At 36.7% G+C, this 22661-nt stretch overlaps 1 protein-coding gene across 4 annotated transcripts; it reads right to left on the minus strand.

Moving 5' to 3' along the window:
- Positions 1–731: 731 nt before the first annotated feature.
- Positions 732–22448, minus strand: atp8b5a (ATPase phospholipid transporting 8B5a). Of its 4 annotated transcripts, none has more exons than XM_052595928.1 (28): positions 22009–22448; positions 15027–15118; positions 14693–14751; positions 14323–14436; positions 13567–13665; positions 12297–12358; positions 11348–11420; positions 11142–11212; positions 10902–10984; positions 9823–9981; positions 9468–9556; positions 9013–9200; positions 8682–8890; positions 8473–8519; positions 8230–8395; positions 7955–8143; positions 7228–7343; positions 6778–6942; positions 6336–6447; positions 5790–5895; positions 5409–5550; positions 5056–5239; positions 4516–4736; positions 4318–4401; positions 3795–4040; positions 3564–3702; positions 2965–3095; positions 732–2660 (listed from the first exon to the last, which is right to left on the minus strand). In XM_052595928.1, exons 2-28 carry the CDS (start codon positions 15067–15069, stop codon positions 2340–2342), a joined length of 3618 nt encoding a protein of 1205 aa, XP_052451888.1. In that variant the 5' UTR covers positions 15070–15118; positions 22009–22448; the 3' UTR covers positions 732–2339. The 4 variants fall into 4 exon arrangements, with proteins under 4 accessions (XP_052451888.1, XP_052451872.1, XP_052451882.1 ...); XM_052595912.1 differs by having other exon boundaries at positions 4516–4739; positions 22009–22445; XM_052595922.1 differs by lacking the exon at positions 22009–22448 and adding an exon at positions 21807–21941 and having other exon boundaries at positions 4516–4739.
- Between the last annotated feature and the right edge of the window lie 213 nt (positions 22449–22661).

Below are 22661 nucleotides of genomic sequence, written 5' to 3' on the forward strand. Positions count from 1 at the left end.
ATACTTAAAAATGGCATCTGCTTGCCAAATTGGCAAATGTTGTTAGACCTTTTCTCAGAACAAAATTCACATTAACCAACTGCTCCTGAAGTCATTTTTAGTGGATACAAATCAGTAACAACAGATGTAGCTACAGTTGTACAATTTGTCTAAATATATTTGTTTAATATCTAAAAACATAAATATTTAAATAAATATTTTTCTATGCATATATTTGATAAAAAAAAAAAATTAAACACACTATTTTATTGTTTATATTATTGTTGTTATTTTGTGACCTGATGGTATTACTGTGCTGCAAGTGTGGTCTGAAATGTTCAAATACTTTTTGAGGCCTGTCTCTTTAGTCTAGCTTTTAGTAGTTGAAGTGGTAATAAATTTTTTTTAGAAACAAGCATACAGTATAATAAGTAAAATAAGCATTAAAATCAAAACAATTGAAAGGACCGTTCACCCAAAAATGTATATTCTGCCATCATGTTGATTAATCCAAATGACTGTGGAACAAAAATAAAAAAGGTTGCAGTGATTAACAGCCCACATGAGTGGAAGTCAATAATAAACACAAAGTTATGTCTTTAGAAGGCTTACAGTAAATACAGTAAAGGGGTCAAATTTGTATGATCCGTCTATGGTGCTTTATCATTTTTTTCAATGGCAGATTAATGACATTTTAATTTCAGGGTGAACTTTTAACAACCATGTGTAACTAAAAAGACTTGATCAAATGTAAAGTTTTATACAATATTTAAAAAAGTAGTTTATTTGTACAAAATGTTTTTGCTTTTACAGGATTTGCATAGTACAATTAGAGTATGAATGTGATGTTTATTAGTATACCGAGTAAAAGCTAAATTAAAATGTATTTTACTGCACTGAAAATACACTTGTATGTTCCCGAACCATAAGAACTCTTTGTGCTAACATTGATCTTTAATTCACAGTCTTTTGCAAGGCACTCAGTATTTAATACTATAAATATGTTCACATTGGTCTCCCTTTATTTCTTATTATCTCTGACATAATGAAGTCACGACATGAAAAATGGGTGCTTCCTTGATCTTTTGAAATATACGACTTGGGGATGTAAACATAATGAAACATTCAGAAGTCTATACCCTTGTCCTAGTCCAAAGAAAAAGCATGTATAGAAACAAAGCTGCAAAAATGTCTTGTTCTGGAAGCTGTGACTTTGTGTTGTCAAAGTGATGAATACATTAACACATACCTTTCACATTTAGCAACTTGGACTGCCTAATCACAGTAAAATAATGAGGAGGAAGTGGGATTGATACTATAATGGATACGATTGTTCTTGCTGGTAACAAGCTGGTAAAGATAAGAGTAGAGAACCATTTCATTGGACTGTTAAGGACCATTCACAACAATGATAACATCAACAATGCAGATATTGTTTTAAAAATGAATCTAAAAAGGACAGCACAGCACACACTATAACAATAATTAATTACTTGCAAAATAATTTCCCCAGCTGATAAAAAAACAAACAAAAAAAAACAAAGACATTGACAGCCAAACAAAATCCATCCTTTAAAGAGCTAGAGCATTTAAAGTGGCAGACAACAAAACTGTAGCACACACTTTTAGTAAACAATATTATCATGTGCTGGTGTAGACCCTAATACAGTTAATGAAATAGTTAACATTCTTGGTGTGAATAGGCCATCATGTCACATCCTAAGAAGGCTCTTATATTGAGCTCTTTAAGGTATAGTACCAAAAAGGCCTTTTTGATCCTAAAGGCCTTGAGAGGACGGGGGAACTAAATTAGGACTGTTTGATAAACATTACAAATGGACCTCAGGGAAAGGATAAAAATATGACATGACCCCTTTGAGTAATGAAATTAACAATGTTATGTGTGGGATATATTTAACTCAGGACTCAAAGACAGTCAAATGCATTAGTGGACATAGCACCCGGAAGAGGAAGAGTACAGGAAATACATCACTCATGACTTCTTCTGTGACATCATAGGCGTGTTATTGTTTTTTTCACTTTTACAGTCGAGTTTGTCTGTCGCTTCTATAGTACTGATGACAGGACAAGTAATCTCTGTCCTTCTGGATGATGGTTATTTTAGTTTGTTCATGCTGCAAACCACACTTGCATTCTGAGTGATAAGTGTGTCCATGCACACTCCCAAAAAAGATTTAGTACTTTTAGGAATCAAGTCTATTGTTCTTAGTGTGAGTATATATATTCTGCTATATACATATTGACATAACACAGCAGCTGTGAAATTGTCCCCAAGAGTTTAAACCCTATAAACAAGCATTTAAGATTTTGGTTCTAGCTCAGTTTAAAAAGCTGCACCCTCAAAACAAAGAGTCTTTAACCGCACGAAACAGCTGCAGTGACGTTGGTTCTACTTTCTGTTTGGGGTTTTGTTCTCGCCCGACCGGGCTGTAACACGCAGACCATCCTGTGGGCTTGAAGCCAGGAGAGCGTCCTGTGGGAATCAATCCCGTGGAGCTAGTGAGCGCATTTCGCCGCAGAAATCTGCCAGAGGTCACAAGGTCACCATAACCATGGGCGTGAGAGAAGGCATAACCAGAGCGACGTGTGCTCCTTCGGCTGAGCCTGGTGCGGCGCGGACGAGGAGCAGGTTCCTTCATCTGACACACCTTATGTCTCACCTGTATTTAACAATCAAAACAGAATTGTTAATTTGTTCACCTATCTATCCATCCATCCATCCACCAATCCATATCAGCAACATCAATGCATTTCATTGATGTGCATGTAAACATTGTCAATCAATGCATATTCAGAACATGCCAATGTGTAATGTGTTTTATAAACAATCTTCAATTTTCAAGTAATTGATATGATAATATTTCATGGAATAATTATGTATTTTACTGTTATTCGGTCAGTAACTGGAACTCTGATTTGCCCTCTATTTGAGGATCAATAATGGGATGTTAAGTAACTCTATACCTTCTCATTGATGGTAGGAGAGATCTGGCTGTAGATGAACCGGTATGCAACCACAGGCAGCACACACAGTATAGCCGTCAATACAACAGTCAGCCACACGTTGGGCTGGTTAAGACAATTTTTGGCAGTTCCTGTAAAACACAACATACACACACTGTATATACTCCATACAAAACAGTTTTTCTAGAAAATGAATATGAAAAACAGTATGTGACATGACATATTTCAAATTGGAATGGAAAAGGAAATTTTTTTTACATATCCTTATGCATTTTATTGTATTGTTTTCATCTAATAATAAAACATTTAAATGAGCAAAAAATATAATGATAATAATAATAACAATAATTGCACAGTCATTCAGCTTTTGTAAAGCATTTTAACCATTTTTATTATTAGATGATAACTCTAATATAACAACAAAATCAAACATCACTATATATTAAACAAAATTCAAATAAAATATATGAGTGATATATACAGTATACATACAATTTTGACAGTAATGTTTTTTTGTTTTTTTTTTACATATTTTGACAATTTTGCATCCAAAAAAACCCTAACTAACACAATATAGAGACAATGCAAGCCCTGCATACCTATGAACGCAAAAGAAGATGGACGTAACTGGAAAAGTCCATCAGTGTACATGGCGAAGGTCAGTATGAAGAACATTCCCAAACTTCCCCAAACAAAGATATGGTTAACAACAGTCCAGTACGAGAGGTCCAGTCCCAGCTGTGGGGAATATAGAGTAGAAATTAGGATAACTAAAACATCTAAACAAATTAAATGCATACACATGAACTGCAATGCAGGGATATACAGACCTGTACACACATAGTGACGGTGAGGCAGGTTTGAGTAATCAGTGCGAATGACTGATAGTCTGCCCCATCTTTGCCGTCGTCTCTCGCAGTGTCATATGTGGCAGCATAAGGCACAAAGAACAGCACTAGAGAGCTGTACCAGCTGTGAAGTGCACACATCATGAAAGCACGTTTACTGAAGTACTGGCTCAACTGTCCTGGCAAATACAGCTGAGGGTACTCGAGACTCCAGCCAGCATTCACATCCTGGAGAAACAGAAAAAAACTAATCTCAATTGACTAAATAATGGTTTATTTCAAACCATTAATATACAGTTGAAATGCCTCAAAGTCTCATTCATCTTTTTAACACACAATTGACATTTTTTAATGTTTCTTCAAGGTTAATAGTAAAAAATATATATTTCTTCAATAGCCTTCCTCTGAAGCTGTCTGAATCGAGTATCATCAGAATAGTTTGGACATAAACAGACATAAATGAGTTTTCATGTCATGTAACACACACAAACACAAAAAACCCTACCTGGTCAAACAAACTCATTCCCAGAACAGGCAGGGCAGTGTATACCAAGTTATACAAAGTGATGTAGCCTTCATCATATACTGTCTAGAAAGACATGCAAGAATCTCACATTATTTTTATGTTTACATCAATAAGTCTTTGCAAGGGTAATTGCAAGAAAAAAAAGAAGAGTTTTCAGTTCTGTTGCATTTGGCTCACCTGAGCAGAAAAGCCGCAAAAAAATGCGTACCAGAAATGCACAAAGGTAAAGGTGAAGTTCTTATAGAAGAAGTACCGCAGGAACTTGCACATGCGCAGGTATGACCAGCGCCCATGTACCAGCAGGAGGCGCTGCAGGAAACGGAACTGAGCAAAAGAAAAGTCACTAGACAGCACAGCCTGCATCCCCTCCTGACCGCTGATACCCACACCAATGTGAGCTGCTGCAGAAGAATAAAGAGAATAACATTTTATATACATATATACACCTATATGCACACACACACACACATTTACAAAAATAAATAAAAATAAAAGCTGTCAAAAAGCTGTACCAATTGACTGAAAAGGAAAGAGAATTAGCTCAGTCAGTTAAATCACAATATTAATACTTAAAATCATACAAATCATGTAACTGCATTGCTATGATCAAGTTGAAAAAACAAAACAAAAAAACAATCACATTCTGTCTAAAATTCCATTGATTCCTAAGAATTTTGATTTTGATATGCATCGATATTATTGTCAAGCTGAATTCACCTTTAATCATGTTGACATCATTAGCTCCATCTCCTATCGCTAGAGTGACTGCTTTCTTGTATTTCTTGACCAGCTCCACCACCTGAGCTTTCTGCAGAGGAGTCACCCGACAGCAGATGACCGTCTTGCACATGCAAGCCGTCCGCAAAAACTCCAGCTCCATGTTGCTCTCCAGAGCAAACGCCTACAAACACAAAAACCCCATACAATTACACTGGAGTATGAAAACATGACATACTGTACACAAAAACAACAGGAAATGGGATGGTTTCACTCTGTGCAGCAACACCCATCTCAGTCCCAAGAGTCACTTTCAGTACAGAGGAGGGAAAGAGACGGTTCCTGTTTCTCACCAAACTGTGTCCATTTATCACCAGGCCGTACTCTCCGTTCACGTTTTCATCCTCAACCACTTTTGGAGTATTACCCAGGATAATCTCAGGAATGAGGAATTTGTCTTGTTCAGTATCAGGACACATCTTTAGACGGGCATCCCTTTACAAAAAAACAAAACAAAAAAAGAGACAACTGTAGAAACATACGAAAAAAAAAAAAAAAAAAAAACCTTGGCTGGAAAAAGATTCATGCTTTCACAAGCTAAATTTTGGATATGGAATTTAACTGAAATCATTTAAATTGTCTCATAAAACACCCATTTTGTGAACAACCACCCAAATAATTCCATGTGTTTTAGTACATGATACATATTATGTCATCTGCATGAGATCTATTACCTCAGCTCCTGTCTGACCTCCTCTGGTGAGTTCGCTGCAACAATAAACACGTCGTTCATCTCCTCCCTCAGCAGGTTACACGAGTAGCCAATGTTCTCAGCGGTCTCTTTTAGAGAAAGACATTTTATAAACGTTTTCAGAGGGCCATTTGGTAATTTATTAATAAAAGAACTTAATTAACAATCCTGCCAACCATGAAAGCACACAAAAATGGTGGGTAATCAGTACATTACATAATGATTATAAATGACACAAGCACTGACCTCATTATGTTACATAACTGAATCATTGCACATTCATAATGTACAGCATAGAAGTTTGAGTTTAATTACAAAAATAGTCTTTGGGAAGAGATTGTGTTGTTTGATGTTTTTCTTCCTCCCTCATGGCACGAGATGCACAGCACAGAAAATTAGGCAATGCAAACACATCAGGTTTACTTTAATCATGTCAGTAATGTTAGAGTGATCAGATATGCCAATTTTTCAAATAACACTTGGGATGAGAAAAAAAGGTCACAAATAGCATAAAGAAATAACGAAGCACCTTGCTTGTCACCAGTGAGCACCCAGATTTTGATTTCTGCTCTGGCCAGCAGTTCAATCGTCTGAGAGACTCCATCCTGAAGTTTATCCTCTATGGCTGTGGCTCCAATTAACTACACAAAAAGGAAAGCACAAAAACACTTTAGCTTCTTATTCTTAAAAACAGCCAACATTTAGGGTAAATTAACATTTCATTTTTTACGTTTTTTTTTTTTTTTGGTTAGTTGGTTGGTTGAATAAAATGGCTATAGTAAGTATAAAGTGTGCCATCTACATATGAAGTTACATACCAAAAACACAAGAGATGCAGGCAAATGACTGATTCAATATATATATATATATATATATATATATATATATATATATATGTGTGTGTGTGTGTGTGTGTGTGTGTGTGTGTGTGTGTGTGTGCGTGCTGGATATATTTAGTGTTTTGTGCATACCATCATATCTTTTTCTATTTCCTCATATAGTTTCTCCAGGTTCTCCTCCCGGTCCTCCAGACCCACACTGGACTCATGGTGGCGCTGTTTCCACTCTGAAAAATATTCCTCATCCAAATCCTTATATGCTAGAACAAGAGTTCTCAACCCCTCACCAGCAAACTCCTACAGAGGCAGAGAGAAAAAAGATTGTGAGAGAATGCACAATCAAATATATAGTTAATGGCCAATATTTAGCATTCCTACTGTGAGGAAATCTGCAGAGATTTCAATGGACATCGCGTGCTTATGATATTCTATTTGAGTTAAGAAACAATTAGTTTACCACCCATGTAGACAGAAGTCAGGAAGGCAGCTCACAAGGTTTTGGAACAGAGTTATATTGTCTAAAATGTTTGAGCTAAAGCATTCTCCTTGTAGACTCACTAGAGCCCTCTGGTGTTGACTCACATTGAGGTGCTCTGTGGTGACCTTCATCACTTCACTGCAGGAGGGATGTAGTCGCTCATATATGATGGTGTCTGCTCCTTTACAGTACAGGGAGAGCTTGCCCTCTGGATTACGAACTGAAAGGAAAAAAAAACTCATATATCACACACAAAAACACAATATATGAGAAGAACCATGGAGCCTTCTTAAAGCAAAAGTTCACCCAAAGATAAAATGTTGTTGTGTATTTCCTGACAATCAGGCCATCCAAGATAAAGAGGAGTTTGTTTCTTCATATGAACAGATTCTGAGAATTATAGCTTTACATGGCTTGAATTAATCTAGTGAACAAGTCAGTCCCCTGTTTTCAAATCAAAACACACCAATGTATTTGTTTAGAATGTCTTTCACTTGTAAACAGTGCTTGAAAACTCCTTAAGCAACGAATTGAAGTTAAAAACGTCTTTATGAATTTGCAACTTTTTGCTTCATCAAGACAATAATTGATGGGCAGGAGTCAAGTCGGATTATTGTGATGTTTTCATTAGCTGTTTGGACTCTCAGTCTGATGGCACCCATTCACTGCAGAGTATCCATTGGTGAGCAAGTGATGCAATGATAAATTTCTCAAAATCTATTCTGATGAAGAAACAAACAGATTCACATCTTGGATGGCCCAAGGGCGAGTACATTTTCAACAAGTTCTTATTTTTGGGTGAACTATTTGCTCAATCACAAGTGAGCATACCAATTACAGACATCCTTTTTCGCACATTGTTAAAATCCAGGATGGCTAGCAGCTCATAGCTCCTCTGAACCCCCATCTCCTCTATTGTCACTGTCTCAGGACTGCGTGAGCGGAAAACAAAGCCGAAATTACGTGCAGCCGTAACCAGAGCACCCTCATCAGGAGACTGGGCCTGGTACACCAGATCACCTACAGAATAAACAAAAATAAAACTATTCACGTTTTAATGTACATAAACAGAAAAAATGAAAGGCATGTTATACTCAATCACTCACCCTCCCTTTTTTCTTCTGCCATGACAGTGTGACAGAGAGCGAGTAATCTGAAGAAAGCATGAACGTCTGGAAGCTCCAGTTTTACACCCTCTACCAGACTGTGATCATAAAAGAGGAATTTGGGGTCCGCAAGCCGGTTAAAGGAGAAATCCACTGGTGTCATTTCCTATCATCAAACTCAAACTCATTAACCCAGCAGACTCATTAAAACCCCTGGTGATTGTTTGAGACTTTGTTTCTCACCTCCGTGATCTCCAGTCTCTGTCCACTATAGTGGTCAATAACATCTCCTGTAGGGCAGAGAAAACACACTTTCAAGTTCAAACAGTATCTGGCTGTTTGATCGCTGCAGGGGACTTTTATGTCTTGGAATGTAACCATTGGCAATCTTCTGAAATAAAATAGGCCTATAAATAAAATAAACAAATAATGCATGTGGGACTGGTCCTGACCATAAGATTTCCCATTAATGGAGCATTTGTTGAAGGTCATGATGTTCTGGGTGAGCGTGCCAGTTTTGTCTGAGAAGACGTATTTGATCTGACCGAGGTCTTCATTGAGTGTTGTGGTTCGAGCCTCAGCTGGCGTGTCAGTTTGTGCATGATACATGGTCCTGTCCCAGTTAATGTAGTAACTGTTACCTAACCGAATCACTTCCATACTGCAATGTAAACAGAGAATGAAAATGACAGTCATTTTTTAAATTAGTTTTTTTTTCAATTCTTCATTTTCATATAATTTTACCGAAAACAAACAAGTATAAAGTACATGAACACACTCTACCTGACATATAGTGAGATGGGCACCACAGTGTTGAGGATTATTATGTAGGACCAAAAAGTGAGAAACGCTGAAAACACAGTGTTCTCTTCTCGTGGAAGAAAGGCTTTGAACTTTGACCCAGCATGGTTTTCCCAAATCCAATTCCCCACAGCCAGAATAATACACATCAGAGCCAGAAGCCCAAAAATCTACAAAAAACAACACACAACCTTGGTTAGTAACTTATAGTGACCAAATATTCTCCAATCTGTAATGTGTATATTTATATATATATACACACACACACATGCATGTTTGTATTTATATATACATAATAAACATATACACAGTATACACACATATATTATGTAAACAAAAACTTTTATTTTGAATGCGATTCATTGCGATTGATCATTTGACAGCACTTATATACATCATATCTTGCATATCTTGAAGTGAAAGAGCATTTAACTTACAAAGAGCACCAGTACATTCATAAGTCGATCGATACTCGTCCTCTTAAAGGTGCTCTTCCCACAGTTCTGCATCAACTTGGTGTCTGGGCCTGAAGACATAACATACTATATAAATGAACCAGACCACTTTTACTTCAGTAGAGCAAGCCACTATAATGATTTCAACCATAAATCCAGTACAGTATGTTATTTAAGAGCCAGTTTGGGTCTGGTCTATTTAGTCTATGGACTGGCAAACCATTTTACAGCCTCAAAAGAGTACACCAGCCACATTCTCCGTAGTAATAAAGAAGAATTAAACTGGGACACCTGACAGCTCCAAAGCATATACTACACATCTGTCTGAATTTATTACCTGCAAACAGCACCAGGCCAAAACACCAGTCAGTGTTTCTGAGCGTGCAGCCCCTGAGCAGGACTCGCTCATTGTCCAGCGAGTATTTCTGCGAGTCGAACGTCAGCGTGCCCGTGAAGCGATCCAGACGATTGTTAGGAGGCTCACAGCACACCTCCCCTGAAGAAAGCACAGAGAAGACCAGAGGAAAATGTTATTGCTCAGAAGTTGAAAAGATTTAGGAGTTCTCAGTTACATTTCATTTATATTAACTTTTTGGGGAATTGCATAGCTCTTTTGACTTTTGTTAACAGACTACAGGAAACAGATGATTCTTCAGCACAATCTGATTTGTTGCAGCCTGGAACTGAACTACTGGTTTCGTCTGGTCAGAGGAGAACTGGCCCCTCAACTGAGCCTGGTTTCTCCCAAGGTTTTTTCTCCATTCGGTCACCGATGGAGTTTCGGTTCCTTGCTGCTGTCGCCTCTGGTTTGCTTAGTTGGGGTCACTTCATCTACAGCGATATCATTGACTTGATTGAAAATAAATGCACAGGCACTATTTAACTGAACAGAGATGACATAACTGAATTCAATGATGAACTGCCTTTAACTGTCATTTTGCATTATTGACACCCTGTTTTCCTAATGAATGTTGTTCAGTTGCTTTGACGCAATGTATTTTGTTTAAAGCGCTTTATAAATAAAGGTGACTTGACTTGACTTTAATATCAAACTGAAGAAATGGAGAAGCGTTCTGCTTTGGTGATAGAAGTCCGTTGTTGCTTGGAACATCCATAGACTGCAATGATGGAGGAGAAACTGTATTTTTTTAAGTTTCTGCTAATATGACAGTTTACTTAACAGCAAACCAATGATTTAAGAGAGAGCTAAATGCTACAATCTTAGATTAGACTGACAGGACAAGCTGATTCGGTGGTTGACTAGCAATGCACTGCCCTTTTCTAAACTTTCGCATCATGTTTTCAAACCTGGAATAACTTGAGGGTCAGTGAGAGAATTTTCTTTTTTTGGTGAACTATACTTTTAACTATAGCAAGGTATTCTCTCTCTCTCTCTCGCTCTCTATTTTTCCTCACCATTGAATGCAGCCAAAGCCTCTAAATTGTCCCCCATGTCTCCTGTTACAGTCAGAGCCTGTTTAACCTTCAGGTTGGTTTCTCTGTGTGAAAAAGGAAAAAAAAAAGAAACACATAACTGTACAAAAACACAATTTTAAAACAGTATTTTAAAAAGTATTTTAAAACAACACAAATGTATTTAATATAGCTGCACGAACATAAAAACAACAATGCTTCTACTGTGCTTCTTGTACTCACCCGTCCAGCTCCGCAGTCTCAATGTAGATTAAGTTGAGAGGTTCGCTGCTGGACAACAGGAGCAAATCTGCCTGTGAGGAGGATACAGAGAGACAAAGTGATGTTCATTCATTCATATGCATCTGCTCCTAAATCTTTAAGTAAAGATATAAAGTTAAATGTTGCAGGTAAATTTAATATAGATCTAAATCTGTAAAATGTATTACTGTGACAAACTGGTTATTCTCCAGCTTTATGATGTCTCCCACTTGCACATTCATCCATTTCTCGCTTATCAGTCTATTGTGAAAAAGAGAGAAAAATTTATGTCTACCACATAAACCACATAATTATGATTACAACACAATATTTTCAACACTTAGGTTGTGTGGGTTATATGTTTCTATTAAACTCAACATAAATTATGAATGCACATTCTTGATGAGCTTGATACTGACACACTTTAAATATGATGAGGGACCACCTGGAAATTATTTCAAAAATAGAAAAATAGAACTCTGAGGCATCATTCTAGCAGCTAGTGGGTGTGTGTGTGTGTGTGTGTGATGTAAAAACATGAGAACAGGTCACAACAACAGGAAGAACCTCTCTGTGTGTCTACAGCTGTGTCCTGTTGTGATTGATGTGTTTGTTTTGTAGTAATTTGAAAATTCAAATCATTCCAGAGACAAATAAGGGGAATAACTAATTAAATCCCACCTTTTTTGCTCTAAAAAGCTCACATATAATTGCTGAAGAAAATGGAAAAAGCTTTTTACATTTATTTATTTATTATTATTGTAAAGCACTTTGGATCAGCTGTGATTGTGTTAAACTCGTGCTCTATAAATACAATTTCCCATGATTTTCCTTTTTATGCACTAGATCTGAGCTAAAAAGGAAGAATTTCTGAAACTATTAATAGTATTGGTGATACATTTTACTGAAACACTCTTGAGTCATTATCATGTACCAAAATGAAAGATACATTCAAAGTTGTGTAAAGAATATAGGAAATATAAAACTACTTGTTGGTAAACTATCAAATCTACAACAGCTCTGATTGCATGTTGGTGCAATGCATGCATTGGTGTTATGTGAAATCCTTGTATGAAAAAAGGTGTATAGGTAACAAGACTGAGAGAGGGTGACAAACAATATTTGACAGCCACTCACTTTCCACTGATGAGCACATTCACTTTACGGTTATTCACCTTTCTGTCACTTCTGTGGCGATTCTGTCAGAAAAGAAGAAAAAAGAAAAACCTGAAGAAAAATCATTAAGAAGCCAAATGAAAGCAAAAAGAAAAAGATAACAGAAACCCTCATGGGCTGAATGGTCAAACGCCAAGACCTTCTGCATCCAGAAACCAGCTCATCCCAGTTTTTAGAAGGGAGAAAAAGAGGAGAGGAGGGGCGAGGAGTGTGATTCCCTAATTCCCCTCCACTCCCCTTAGCAGGAACATAAGGACTATTGTATCAAACTTTCCAGTCCACCGCTGACAAATTTTAGATCTGTAAACTTTTGCTTTGCGAGTCTCTGCTACTCAGAGGAAAGTTTGCTTGACTTATTAAATGACGCCTGTGTGTCAAAGTAAAGGGTATTAAAATTAGACATGTACTGAGTATTACAGTAAAAGCCGCCAGCCTCACTAAAATGTTGTTTATTTCCATTAGACTCACAACCAGAGCACGGGAAAACCAAAGTTAGCTCAATTTGGGGTCTGGCAGAAAGACTGGAGTTCCTCTGGATCACATGGGGAGAGCAGAACTTAATGGGTGAACCACATTGTCACCTGATTTCAAGAATACTTCAATTGATTCATACTCCTTACCAGTTACAATCCAATAGATATGAAGATGTGAAGATTTTGGACTAAGGGCTACATGGCACATAACAATCCAGTACTACATGGCACATAACAATCAACAAAATGTTGCAATTGTGGCAGGCTAGGACAAAAAAATTGTTTAGATGGAAGACATTATCTATTTATAATATTGTCTTAGATGTTTTTAAACACAGTGGAGTAAACCAAAAAATGTAAGGTATAGTCCCCCCAAAAATGTGATTTCTGTCATCATATCCTCACCCTCATGTCTTCTGTGAAAGACAAGAAGAAATTTTGAAGAATGGCGAAAGCTGAACAGTTTCTGTTGCCTTGAATTCCATAGTATAGACAAACAACACAATGAAAGTCAATTGGAAAAACATTTCGGTTATCAACAAATCTTCTTTTGTGTTGAGCAGAGGCAAGAAAGTCATACAGATTTGGATCGACTTGAGGGTGAGGAAATGATAACTGAATTTTCTTTTCCGGGTGGACTATCCTTTTAAAGACTTTTCAGAATAATTTGGCAAAAACAGTCTTGTTGTTTCCTCTCAGGAAAAAAGGAAAAAAATAGGTCTTTCGTTTGCTGTATACTGTAACATGTGTGTACTCACAATATCATCGATGGCGTCTTTGGCTGCAGTCACTGATAATACTAAGACTAGAGGGACAACCGTGGTAAACCAGGACAGAGAAGAAATAGCAGGAATAACCTACAAAACACAAACAAATTTTTATGTGCTTTGAATGTGGAAACATGATATTCGAGTAATGCCAGCAATATACTGATTTACAGTTACTATACACCGTGAGCCAGAGAGGTTAGGCTTGTACATATACAGTATGAATGGGAGAAGTCTTAATATTACTTAATATGACTGTGTGATATGAGCTTAAAAATACAATTCATGATAATATGATTATTGTCTGTTATTGATATGATTATTGTCTCCCCCAGTCATTTATCACTGTATATGGTATCTGTACTTGCATGAATGCAAAATAGCTGCCATCAACTGCTTTCCCTCAAAGTCAACGCTAGTAAAGAGTGATACTAATAAAGTCATGGGGTCATGAAACGTCATTATTGTGCAAGTACAGTATTTAGCTATTTTGAATGTGTTTAATATTGCTTAATATGGGAAGTTAGGGTCATGTTATGGTCACATTCTTTGAAATATGCATGACTAAACTAAAATATACTGTATGCATCTGAGGCAACATCTTTAAAGAATGTCACTTCTTTTGAATCGAACAGACTTTGTTTCCAAATCCAGATTCATTAATTCATTCATTAAGATTTACTTAATTTTTAGACTGACAAACACATTTTTCCAATGCTTCACCCAGTTAACTTGGATTTTACACACCTGTAAGATGAGCAGGAAGAGGAAGTAGGCATTAGCGATCCTCTGGAACTGCTCAAACAAGTTGAGAGGCAGAAATGTGAAGGGATTGTATTTGGAGGTCTTGATGGAATTGGTCTTCAGGAAGAAAGGATAGAGAAGAAAGATGGTTCAGTAATGTCCTGATATCATGTTACTGTACACGTGGAAATTTCCAAATGTAAGTAATAAGTGATGAAACACAATGACAAATAAAAAGTGTTGGTGTTGTTGGAATCATAAATAACTGGTCATGATGACATTCTGTCAACTATATCACCAGACATAACATAAATGTTCATTTATGCAGGTTTGAAATAATAATTTTGTTTAAGTTTTCTGATTCTATACTCACAGCATATTTGAAGGATAAGTTATATTCTCTGTCATTTGCTCTGATTTTCCTCTCCTCCTCTAGAAGAAAATAAATAGAGAAATTGCACTTTCTGATGTGAAACAACTATTGCATAAGATAGGAAAACTCTTTTTAAATGTTTAGACTTTGGAAAGTTTTTATGTGTATAATTTGCTGAATGTTTTTGTTAGGATGCTCAAAAAAACAACAAAAACAACAACAACAACAAACTTTCAATAACCTTTTAGGGAAATCAACCACAATTTTAACCTCACAAAAATGAGTGATGAAAGACTTTAGTTTTCTAGTTCTGATGTCAGATCTGTGCGTGTACCTCTTTCTTTCTTCCGTGTGCAGTCTAAGCCAAAGAATGACATGTCTTCCCTCTCCGTCCCTTTTCCTTTTCAAGGATTAATCATGATTTCTCTGAAAAGAGAACAAAACACTTGTCTGAGAACTTGTTTCCTTCCAGAAAGAACATGTGAACTGCTTAATGATGATGGTGATTCAAAATGATTTTTAAGCATCATTTGTTTGTACAAAAGCACCAGTACATCCTGATTTTGAGATTTTAATGGATAGACACAATTGTAGAACATCGTTTATACAAACAAACATACCTGAACACACTAAAACATTACTGCATAAAGTTTAAGGTCAGTAAGATTTTTTTCAGGAGAAATTAATTATTTTTTATCAAGCAAGGATGCAAACATTTGGGTTACAAGTCTGAAGACTGGCGTAAAGGCTGAATACATATTCTCAATATTACTGTTATACTTTATCAAATATAAATTGAGCTATGCTGAATGTAAATGTCTTCTTTGAAAAACATTTTAAAAATCTGATCCCAAACCTATGAAAGGTAACAAATATCCACACTCACACACAATTCCATATAGAGGAAACAGCATTTATGAAACCCATCCAATAAAGAGATTTCCAGAGTGACCTCAGCACAAGAATTAATTACAGAAACCACATGTATGTGCATTTAATGCACCTCTGGAAGAGCCGTTTTTCACTGTGGTCACAGCTTGATAAAAAAAAATCACTGGAAAAAAAATTGTCATTATGAAGACCAGAAATAAATATTTAAGGGCTTACAAATCGGTACACGTCCTACTCAAGTTTAATTGGAAGTCTTAAAGGGATATTTTCCTAAAAGTCTAAATTCTGTCATCATTTACTTAAATTAATGTAGTTTGAAACTGGGATGACTTTATTCATAGAGCATAAAAGGAGACATTTAACTGAATGTTCAAGCTGCTCTTTCATTCAATAATAAAATACAGTGAGCAAATGGACCAGAAAAGCACAGTAAATGTGAAGTTAAGTGAAGTGACATGTGGCCAAATATGGTGACACATACTCGGTATTTGTGCTCTGCATTTAACCCATCCAAGTGCACGCACACAGTAGAGAACACACACACCTGGAGCAGTGGGCAGCCATATTGCTGCGGCACCCAGGGAGCAGTTGGGGGTTCTGTGCCTTGCTCAAGGTTCTCGCCTCAGTCGTGGTATTGAGAGGGCAAGAGAGCACTGGTTGTTCACTCCCCCCACTGACCTGCTGGTACCAAGACTCAAAACTTTGGGTTACAAGTCTATATAATTTCGAAATTACAGTTCATTGCAATCTGTGTAATCAACATACACGGTCTTTACACTGCAAATCTAATTTGCAATGGAATGCATAAGACCTTTCTAAGTGTTAGTAATGACTGAACCCAAAAAATTTATAAATTACAGAATGTACTGAGACCGAGACAACACCCAAGCCAAATGTGCAAACTTTCTGATATTAATTCATCATGGCAGTACAAGATGCAGGGAGTGATTTACAGGAATAGTGACAGAATAAGACAGAAATAAACGGGTTACAGAGAAAAACAGACATGAGTCCAATTAAACCACAGAAACAAATACAAGGGGTTCTGAGAGGAGGTGCAAAATGAGAAGGCCCCGACCACAATATGCACACATTAAAACCACATATGCAAATGTATGTTTGCAAACGCGCATGCTGCAGGAACACCTGTCTCACTTCCACCACAGTAGGGTCAGGCTGTACCCTCAATGTACAGTGACAAGAAAGTAGTCACTGAGAGAATAAAATATCAAATATATTGATACTACTTTTTTAATAAATAAAATTATATTACACAAACTTTATGTTATGCAGGACCTGCTTAATGAATAAAGATGTAGAGAGCAAAAAGTAGGCAGAGAAAAAGGGGGGGGGGGGGTATAAAAAAAATTACAAAGAAAGAGGCAAAACTTTCAATTTTACTAATCACATACCATAAATCATTCACTCACACTCTCCCTTCCAAACACACACTTGCGTTGTAAATTCCAATTTCATTTTATGAGAAATTTAAATTGAGGTTGCAGAATTGCAAATTGAATTTGAATTTAAAAGAGAAATGAACTGTAATTCAAAGAAAGTTAAAGTGATAATTTACATATAAATTCAAAGCTAAAACCGTAATCTTGAATGAATGAATAGTTAGCTAGTTAGTTAGTGTCATACAGTACATCATCTGCCCCATAAAGAATTTAAGGCAGCACCTAGAAAATCCTCACTCAATACACTGAACTCTTTGGAGAGAAAACAATGACTGGTGATTGGTGACAGACATATGTGTCAGTTATTGTGAAATGTGAAAACTAAACAAAACAAAAACAAGGTAAAGGAGTGCATGCACGTGTATATTTGTGTATTTAGGTTATATCTGAGTGAATTCAAGTTAAATATGCAAACAAAAGGAGTAATATCCTGTCTCCTGATCAGCTTTGTGTGTCTCAGAATACCCCACATGCCTGTGTGTGTGCTGGCATGTTCTGGTCACTATTGTTCCACAACACTTCAGATAATCTCCGGTGCCCTGAGGGGTATTTTTCAAAACCTATGACTGTAATCTGGGCCATAGAAATAGACATCATAACAGAATAAAACGATCAAGCAAATAAATAAATAAATAAATAAATAAAAGTTGTCGTGTCACATGCTATTAAGTTTAATAAATGTTGGTTTTAATAACAATTTTTTTTATAAATAAATAAAGAATGGAAATAAATGTGAAAATCAAGACAATTAAGTGGTTTTGAAAGTAGGGCAGTGTATTGCACAAGGGGTTCTTTAGAATCCCACCGAAGACAAAAGGAAATGCCACTGTGTGTGCAAAGTATCATATCATATATCATATCATCAATGCAGCTTAACAGTATAAATCCTGAATGCACCAACACAAACATTGCAACTCAAACTCAGATGGTAAATGGTGAGGGAATGGGGGGAAAACATTGTGAAACGCAACACTTTGACTAACCGCTGAAAGATCATACAATAAAGGGAAGTGCTAATGACAAACAAGCGCATAGTTGTACAATGTATTGTGCACAGACTGTGGGAAAGCTAAAAGACTAGCAACAGCAAGTGTGGCACAACACTGTAACAACAAAAACAGTGAATACATTACCATCCATTAAAGCATTGATGATTCAAATTAATCACCGAACAGTTCAGCTACAGCTACATTTTAATAGTTAATTAAACTACAAGCTGCTGACAAAAGGTAGCCTAAGCCTACAACAACACAGCTGTTTAATAGGCAATATCTTTTCAAAATTGAATCACAGCTTTTAATCACACATTACAATATATATTAAGAATGTTTATTAATAATATGATCATATAATTGTTTATATACTTTATTATATTTATTAATATCATAACATCATAATATTTTATTATTTTATATTTAAAATAATTAACAATGCAATATATTGCATTCAAATATTTACATGAACCACCCAAATGAACTGATTCCCCTGATTAAACAAGCACTCTAATTCTACACATAAAAAGAGAGAAGAGCATTCTAGGAGAGTATATGCTTTCGTTTATTCAGCTATAAAGTTCGGTGCACAATGCAGTGTTACAAAAATAGTGATCAGGCTTGTTTCTAGGCACAGGAAAGCTAGGTGGTTGCCACCAGCAGAAGGGGCACCAATGAGCGAAGATACTGGCACTACATTTTAGCAGGGTTGTTATAAAGAGTGGCACAGTCACCCTGAAATATGATTGCCACCCCCACTGGATCCCCCAACATCTGTATGCCACTGGATCAGAGCACTGTCATTGCTGCCTCATTGTTGCATGCATATTTTTTGCAATTGGAGTGCTCAACAACATCATTAGGTCAGTGGGTTCTGTCAGTGCTTTGGCACAGTAATGCTTTTTTTTCTTTTGCCATGCAATAAAGCTAAATTCAAAGGACATTTTTAAATATCGGTACTGTAAAGAGTGCACAAAATGAGTATTTGTTAAGCTAGTATTTGTGGCAGTGGAGAAATGCTGTGAAAATAGTCCACAAGGTGTGTGTTTTTGCACCAATGCTTTGTTAAAGGATCAGTGTGTAGTGTAATATTCTCACATAAAACTTTAAGAGTACTAAAAGTTTAAAAATACTGGTATAATAAAAGATGCTACATTTATTCATTCACTTTTAGTTTACATGTCAGTGAGTAACAAAGGAATAAATAGCTGGATTTTGATTACTTTTACAAAGTGTTTTATAGGTTTGACTAAAATAATGAAAAAAACTGACACTTTAAATCAATGTTTCAACAGCTTTTTATATGAATAATGTACCTTGTTTCTGGGGAAAAAGCTAAACCACATTGCTAGTTGGTTACTTCCCAGCACCACTGCTGATGGATGTCTGCTTAATGTTTAATCTAACAAAAAAAGTAACCTCTATCCAAATATTTGGGTTTACCAGATGTTTTTTTCCAAAATTGGCTAACAAAATGTTTCCTTGAAAATGTTTTTCTTTTAGTTATGTAAACATCACCTCACACACAAGACTGAAACGGGTCTGGAACATTAGCTTTCTTTGAGTTAAGCTTTAAATTTAATCTGCGTTTATAAAAGTGTCCCTCAGACATGTAAACCATGCAAAACTCCTCCACAGAGTTTCAGGAAGTCTGAAAGATCGCTCTGAATCAGGTCAACAGAGCCAAAGGTGGCTAAGACTAAGAGAGACAACTTTCCCGGGAGTTTACATATTAATGGCTACTGAAGGGATGTTGTTCAGATAGTGCTCATCCAGCACTATTCCACTGGGAAAGTACAGGAAACACTTAAGGACATCTAGTAATACATTATAGGCCAACAGCATCATCTCTACCAAACCAGTCCTGAAGCAGACCCTTTACTAAATGTCTGTGTAGCCAGTAACGGGCAAAAAAGTGTGCCACTGTTGCAGTGGGATTTCATCATTTCCTCAGCTTCACTCAGAGGGCGCAGGAAACATGCAGAGGAGAGCATCATGGGAATGGGCAGCTGAAGCTAAAGAGCAATGTTCAAGGTTAAAAATCTCACTGGAGATATACAACTTGGGCTAAAGATGTCACATCAACTTGGTGTGAATTGAATTTGTAAACATCCCAGTGTGAGATGCTTGGCATTTATGGCCCTATGATGGAGATCTGACTAATGATGGCAGCTGTTTCAAGTACTTTTTCTAGCATTTTATGTGGCTGCTTACTGGCTCAGGTCAAAGTAACCCATCTGCAATCTCCATGACATTCTGAAGTCAGCATAAACAGCCACTATGTGTCTTAAGAACTAGCAGTCAGCCAATGTGTAAATGGTTTTACTTCATGGATTCAAATTAGGACAATCTACATTATGACCATTCTTAAAGAAACAAAATAGATAAACTAAATTAAACTTGTTTAAGATAAGTCTATGCGGTTTATGCTGGTATCGATGTACTGTACAGTTCAGGTCCTTCCTTCAATGCAGGTCTATGGGTTCTTTTTTTGTCCCCTTCCATCCGCCATACTTTTATCACCGCAGATGTCTAGCAATTCTTTACATGGCTGCATGGGTTGAGTCACCTCAAATGGTGCGAGACGATTTACAATGCAAATGTAATGTTTAGAGCTGTCAGTCAAAACCTCTAACCCAACCTATGAGAAACAGTATTAGTGATGCTTCCTTAACCAAATATAACCAATAATATGATGTCATACTGGTTGTGACATGCTGCTGCACTTCTTCTATTGTTAGTGTTATTTTTAACATTAGTTTATTCTTCACTTTTTGTTATCCTTTCTAGCAGCTTCAGTTATTACAATAGACCAGAATTTGAGGAACTCAGCTACTTCTGTTTTATCCGTTTTTACTGAAATCCCCTCACGGGATTAAAACATTGAACAACTAAACTAAACTTCCTTTTCTACTCGTGTTAAGCTTTTTCATACTGATACATAGTTTGTGTCTGTGTGTGTTTTTATATATTTCAACTAGCCACAATTGAACTTGCTTGTGTTTGAACACCAAACCAATACACATATTTTAATAAAAAAAAAATAATAATAATAATATAAAGTAAATGCAAGTTAATAATAATAATAGTAAAGAATAAAAAATGTCTTGTAAATGCATTTAAGTGATAAATCACAACTAAATAGACAACCTATAAGACAAGAGCTGATGAAAAATTTAGCCAATCCTTACAACAGCACTCAGGTATAGCAGAACGAGGAGATGACTCTCTTTTTACCAGATAAAAGCATGTCATTTCTAATGACCTTTTAATTATTTACCCATTAACAGTAACAGCCTGTCAGAGATATAATCTGATCAGATAGAGACTGCTGTGTGTTGTCACTGCATTATTTGACAATGAGGTATTTGGGCCACCGGAGGAGCTCAGGGTCATGCTACAGTCACAGATATACACGAAGCCATCATACACATTACACAGCCCATGACAAACTCCTGGACCTGAAGAAAAGTATTATACACGACCATTCAAAACTTTGGGGTTGGTAAGATTTTTTCAAATGAGATATAAAAAAAAAAAAAAAAATTGGTCACAGAAAAAAACAAAAACTGCAGTGAAAATCAGTTTTCACCTGATGTTAACATATCTTCACGAGAGCTAAACCCGGTGTGCCATATATTTATCTGACAGCTGACTGGTTTGAAAGTTGTATAGTCCAAAAGAAAGCTAATTTCAAAACGCCTAAATTTTCTCAGTCTATTTTTGACGTCTTATATACTTGTACAGAAGGCAACGATTACCAAAACTCACCCTCAGGCTGTGTGAACCTCTCACTCTACCCACCCTCTTGTAAGACTGCTGACAGATGAAAAACCCCCAAAAACGAACAACTCTTTCACACTCGTACTCACGCACATTGTTTTACTTCCTGTGTTTTCTAGGACTGTCTGCTGAATTCCCCTCAACTGACCTTGACCTCCCGCTGCATCCCTAAACTTTACAGTGCTCTTACCGTAAGTGTCCTACGGTGACATCGTAGTGTGTGTAGGTCTAGTGTGGGACTTATTTCTCCAGCCAGCGATCATCAAAAAGTCAGCTAAAGAGTCTCCTCTTTGTCTCGCCCTCTTATTTTCTCTTTCTCCTCCTCCTTTCTCTCGCTTCTCAGTCTTCCATCTGCTCTCACTTTATGTTGATGGGAAACAGGGAGAGCAGGCATCCAGCCTAGACTCATTCACACACGCGCACACATGCACACCCACCCCACCACACACTCAAGACAAACAAGGAAGAGGGGCAGCAACTTGCAATGCTCTCGTGTTGCTCTTTCTTGTTCCACTCTTGTGACAATTTGTCTGAGGCAACATTTACTCTCTTTTACTCTCACATGTCGTCCTGTTACAAACTCTGATGGTCAAACTTTTGTTAAGATCTCTATACATTTCTCAGTCTCTCTCTCACTCACTCGATTTCCTGCACACCAAAAAAGGAAGCAACCCTTCCCCCCCCCCCCATTCCTCTAACCACTGACAAAGTATAGCAGTACTAAGCATATTCACCATCACCACTACAAGGCCACACACAGACTACATACACGCAATATACATCTAAACACGTACTTTCATGTTTATATAAAGCTAATTATAATCAGTCTATATAATATATATA

Source organism: Carassius gibelio, chromosome A5 (assembly GCF_023724105.1).
Source record: "Carassius gibelio isolate Cgi1373 ecotype wild population from Czech Republic chromosome A5, carGib1.2-hapl.c, whole genome shotgun sequence".
In the NCBI taxonomy this organism is placed as follows: domain Eukaryota; kingdom Metazoa; phylum Chordata; class Actinopteri; order Cypriniformes; family Cyprinidae; genus Carassius; species Carassius gibelio.

What these genes read in the sequence shown, in the direction of transcription:
- atp8b5a (XM_052595912.1), bottom strand. Translation starts at nt 15,069, where the DNA reads ATGTCATTCTTTGGCTTAGACTGCACACGGAAGAAAGAAAGAG. An exon ending in AAAAAGGATGTCTGTAATTG is followed by an intron (nt 7,344 to 7,954) that starts GTATGCTCACTT and finishes TTTTCCTTTCAG; the next exon opens with TTCGTAATCCAGAGGGCAAG. An exon ending in ATCTTCTTTTGCGTTCATAG is followed by an intron (nt 3,096 to 3,563) that starts GTATGCAGGGCT and finishes TGTGTTTTACAG; the next exon opens with GAACTGCCAAAAATTGTCTT.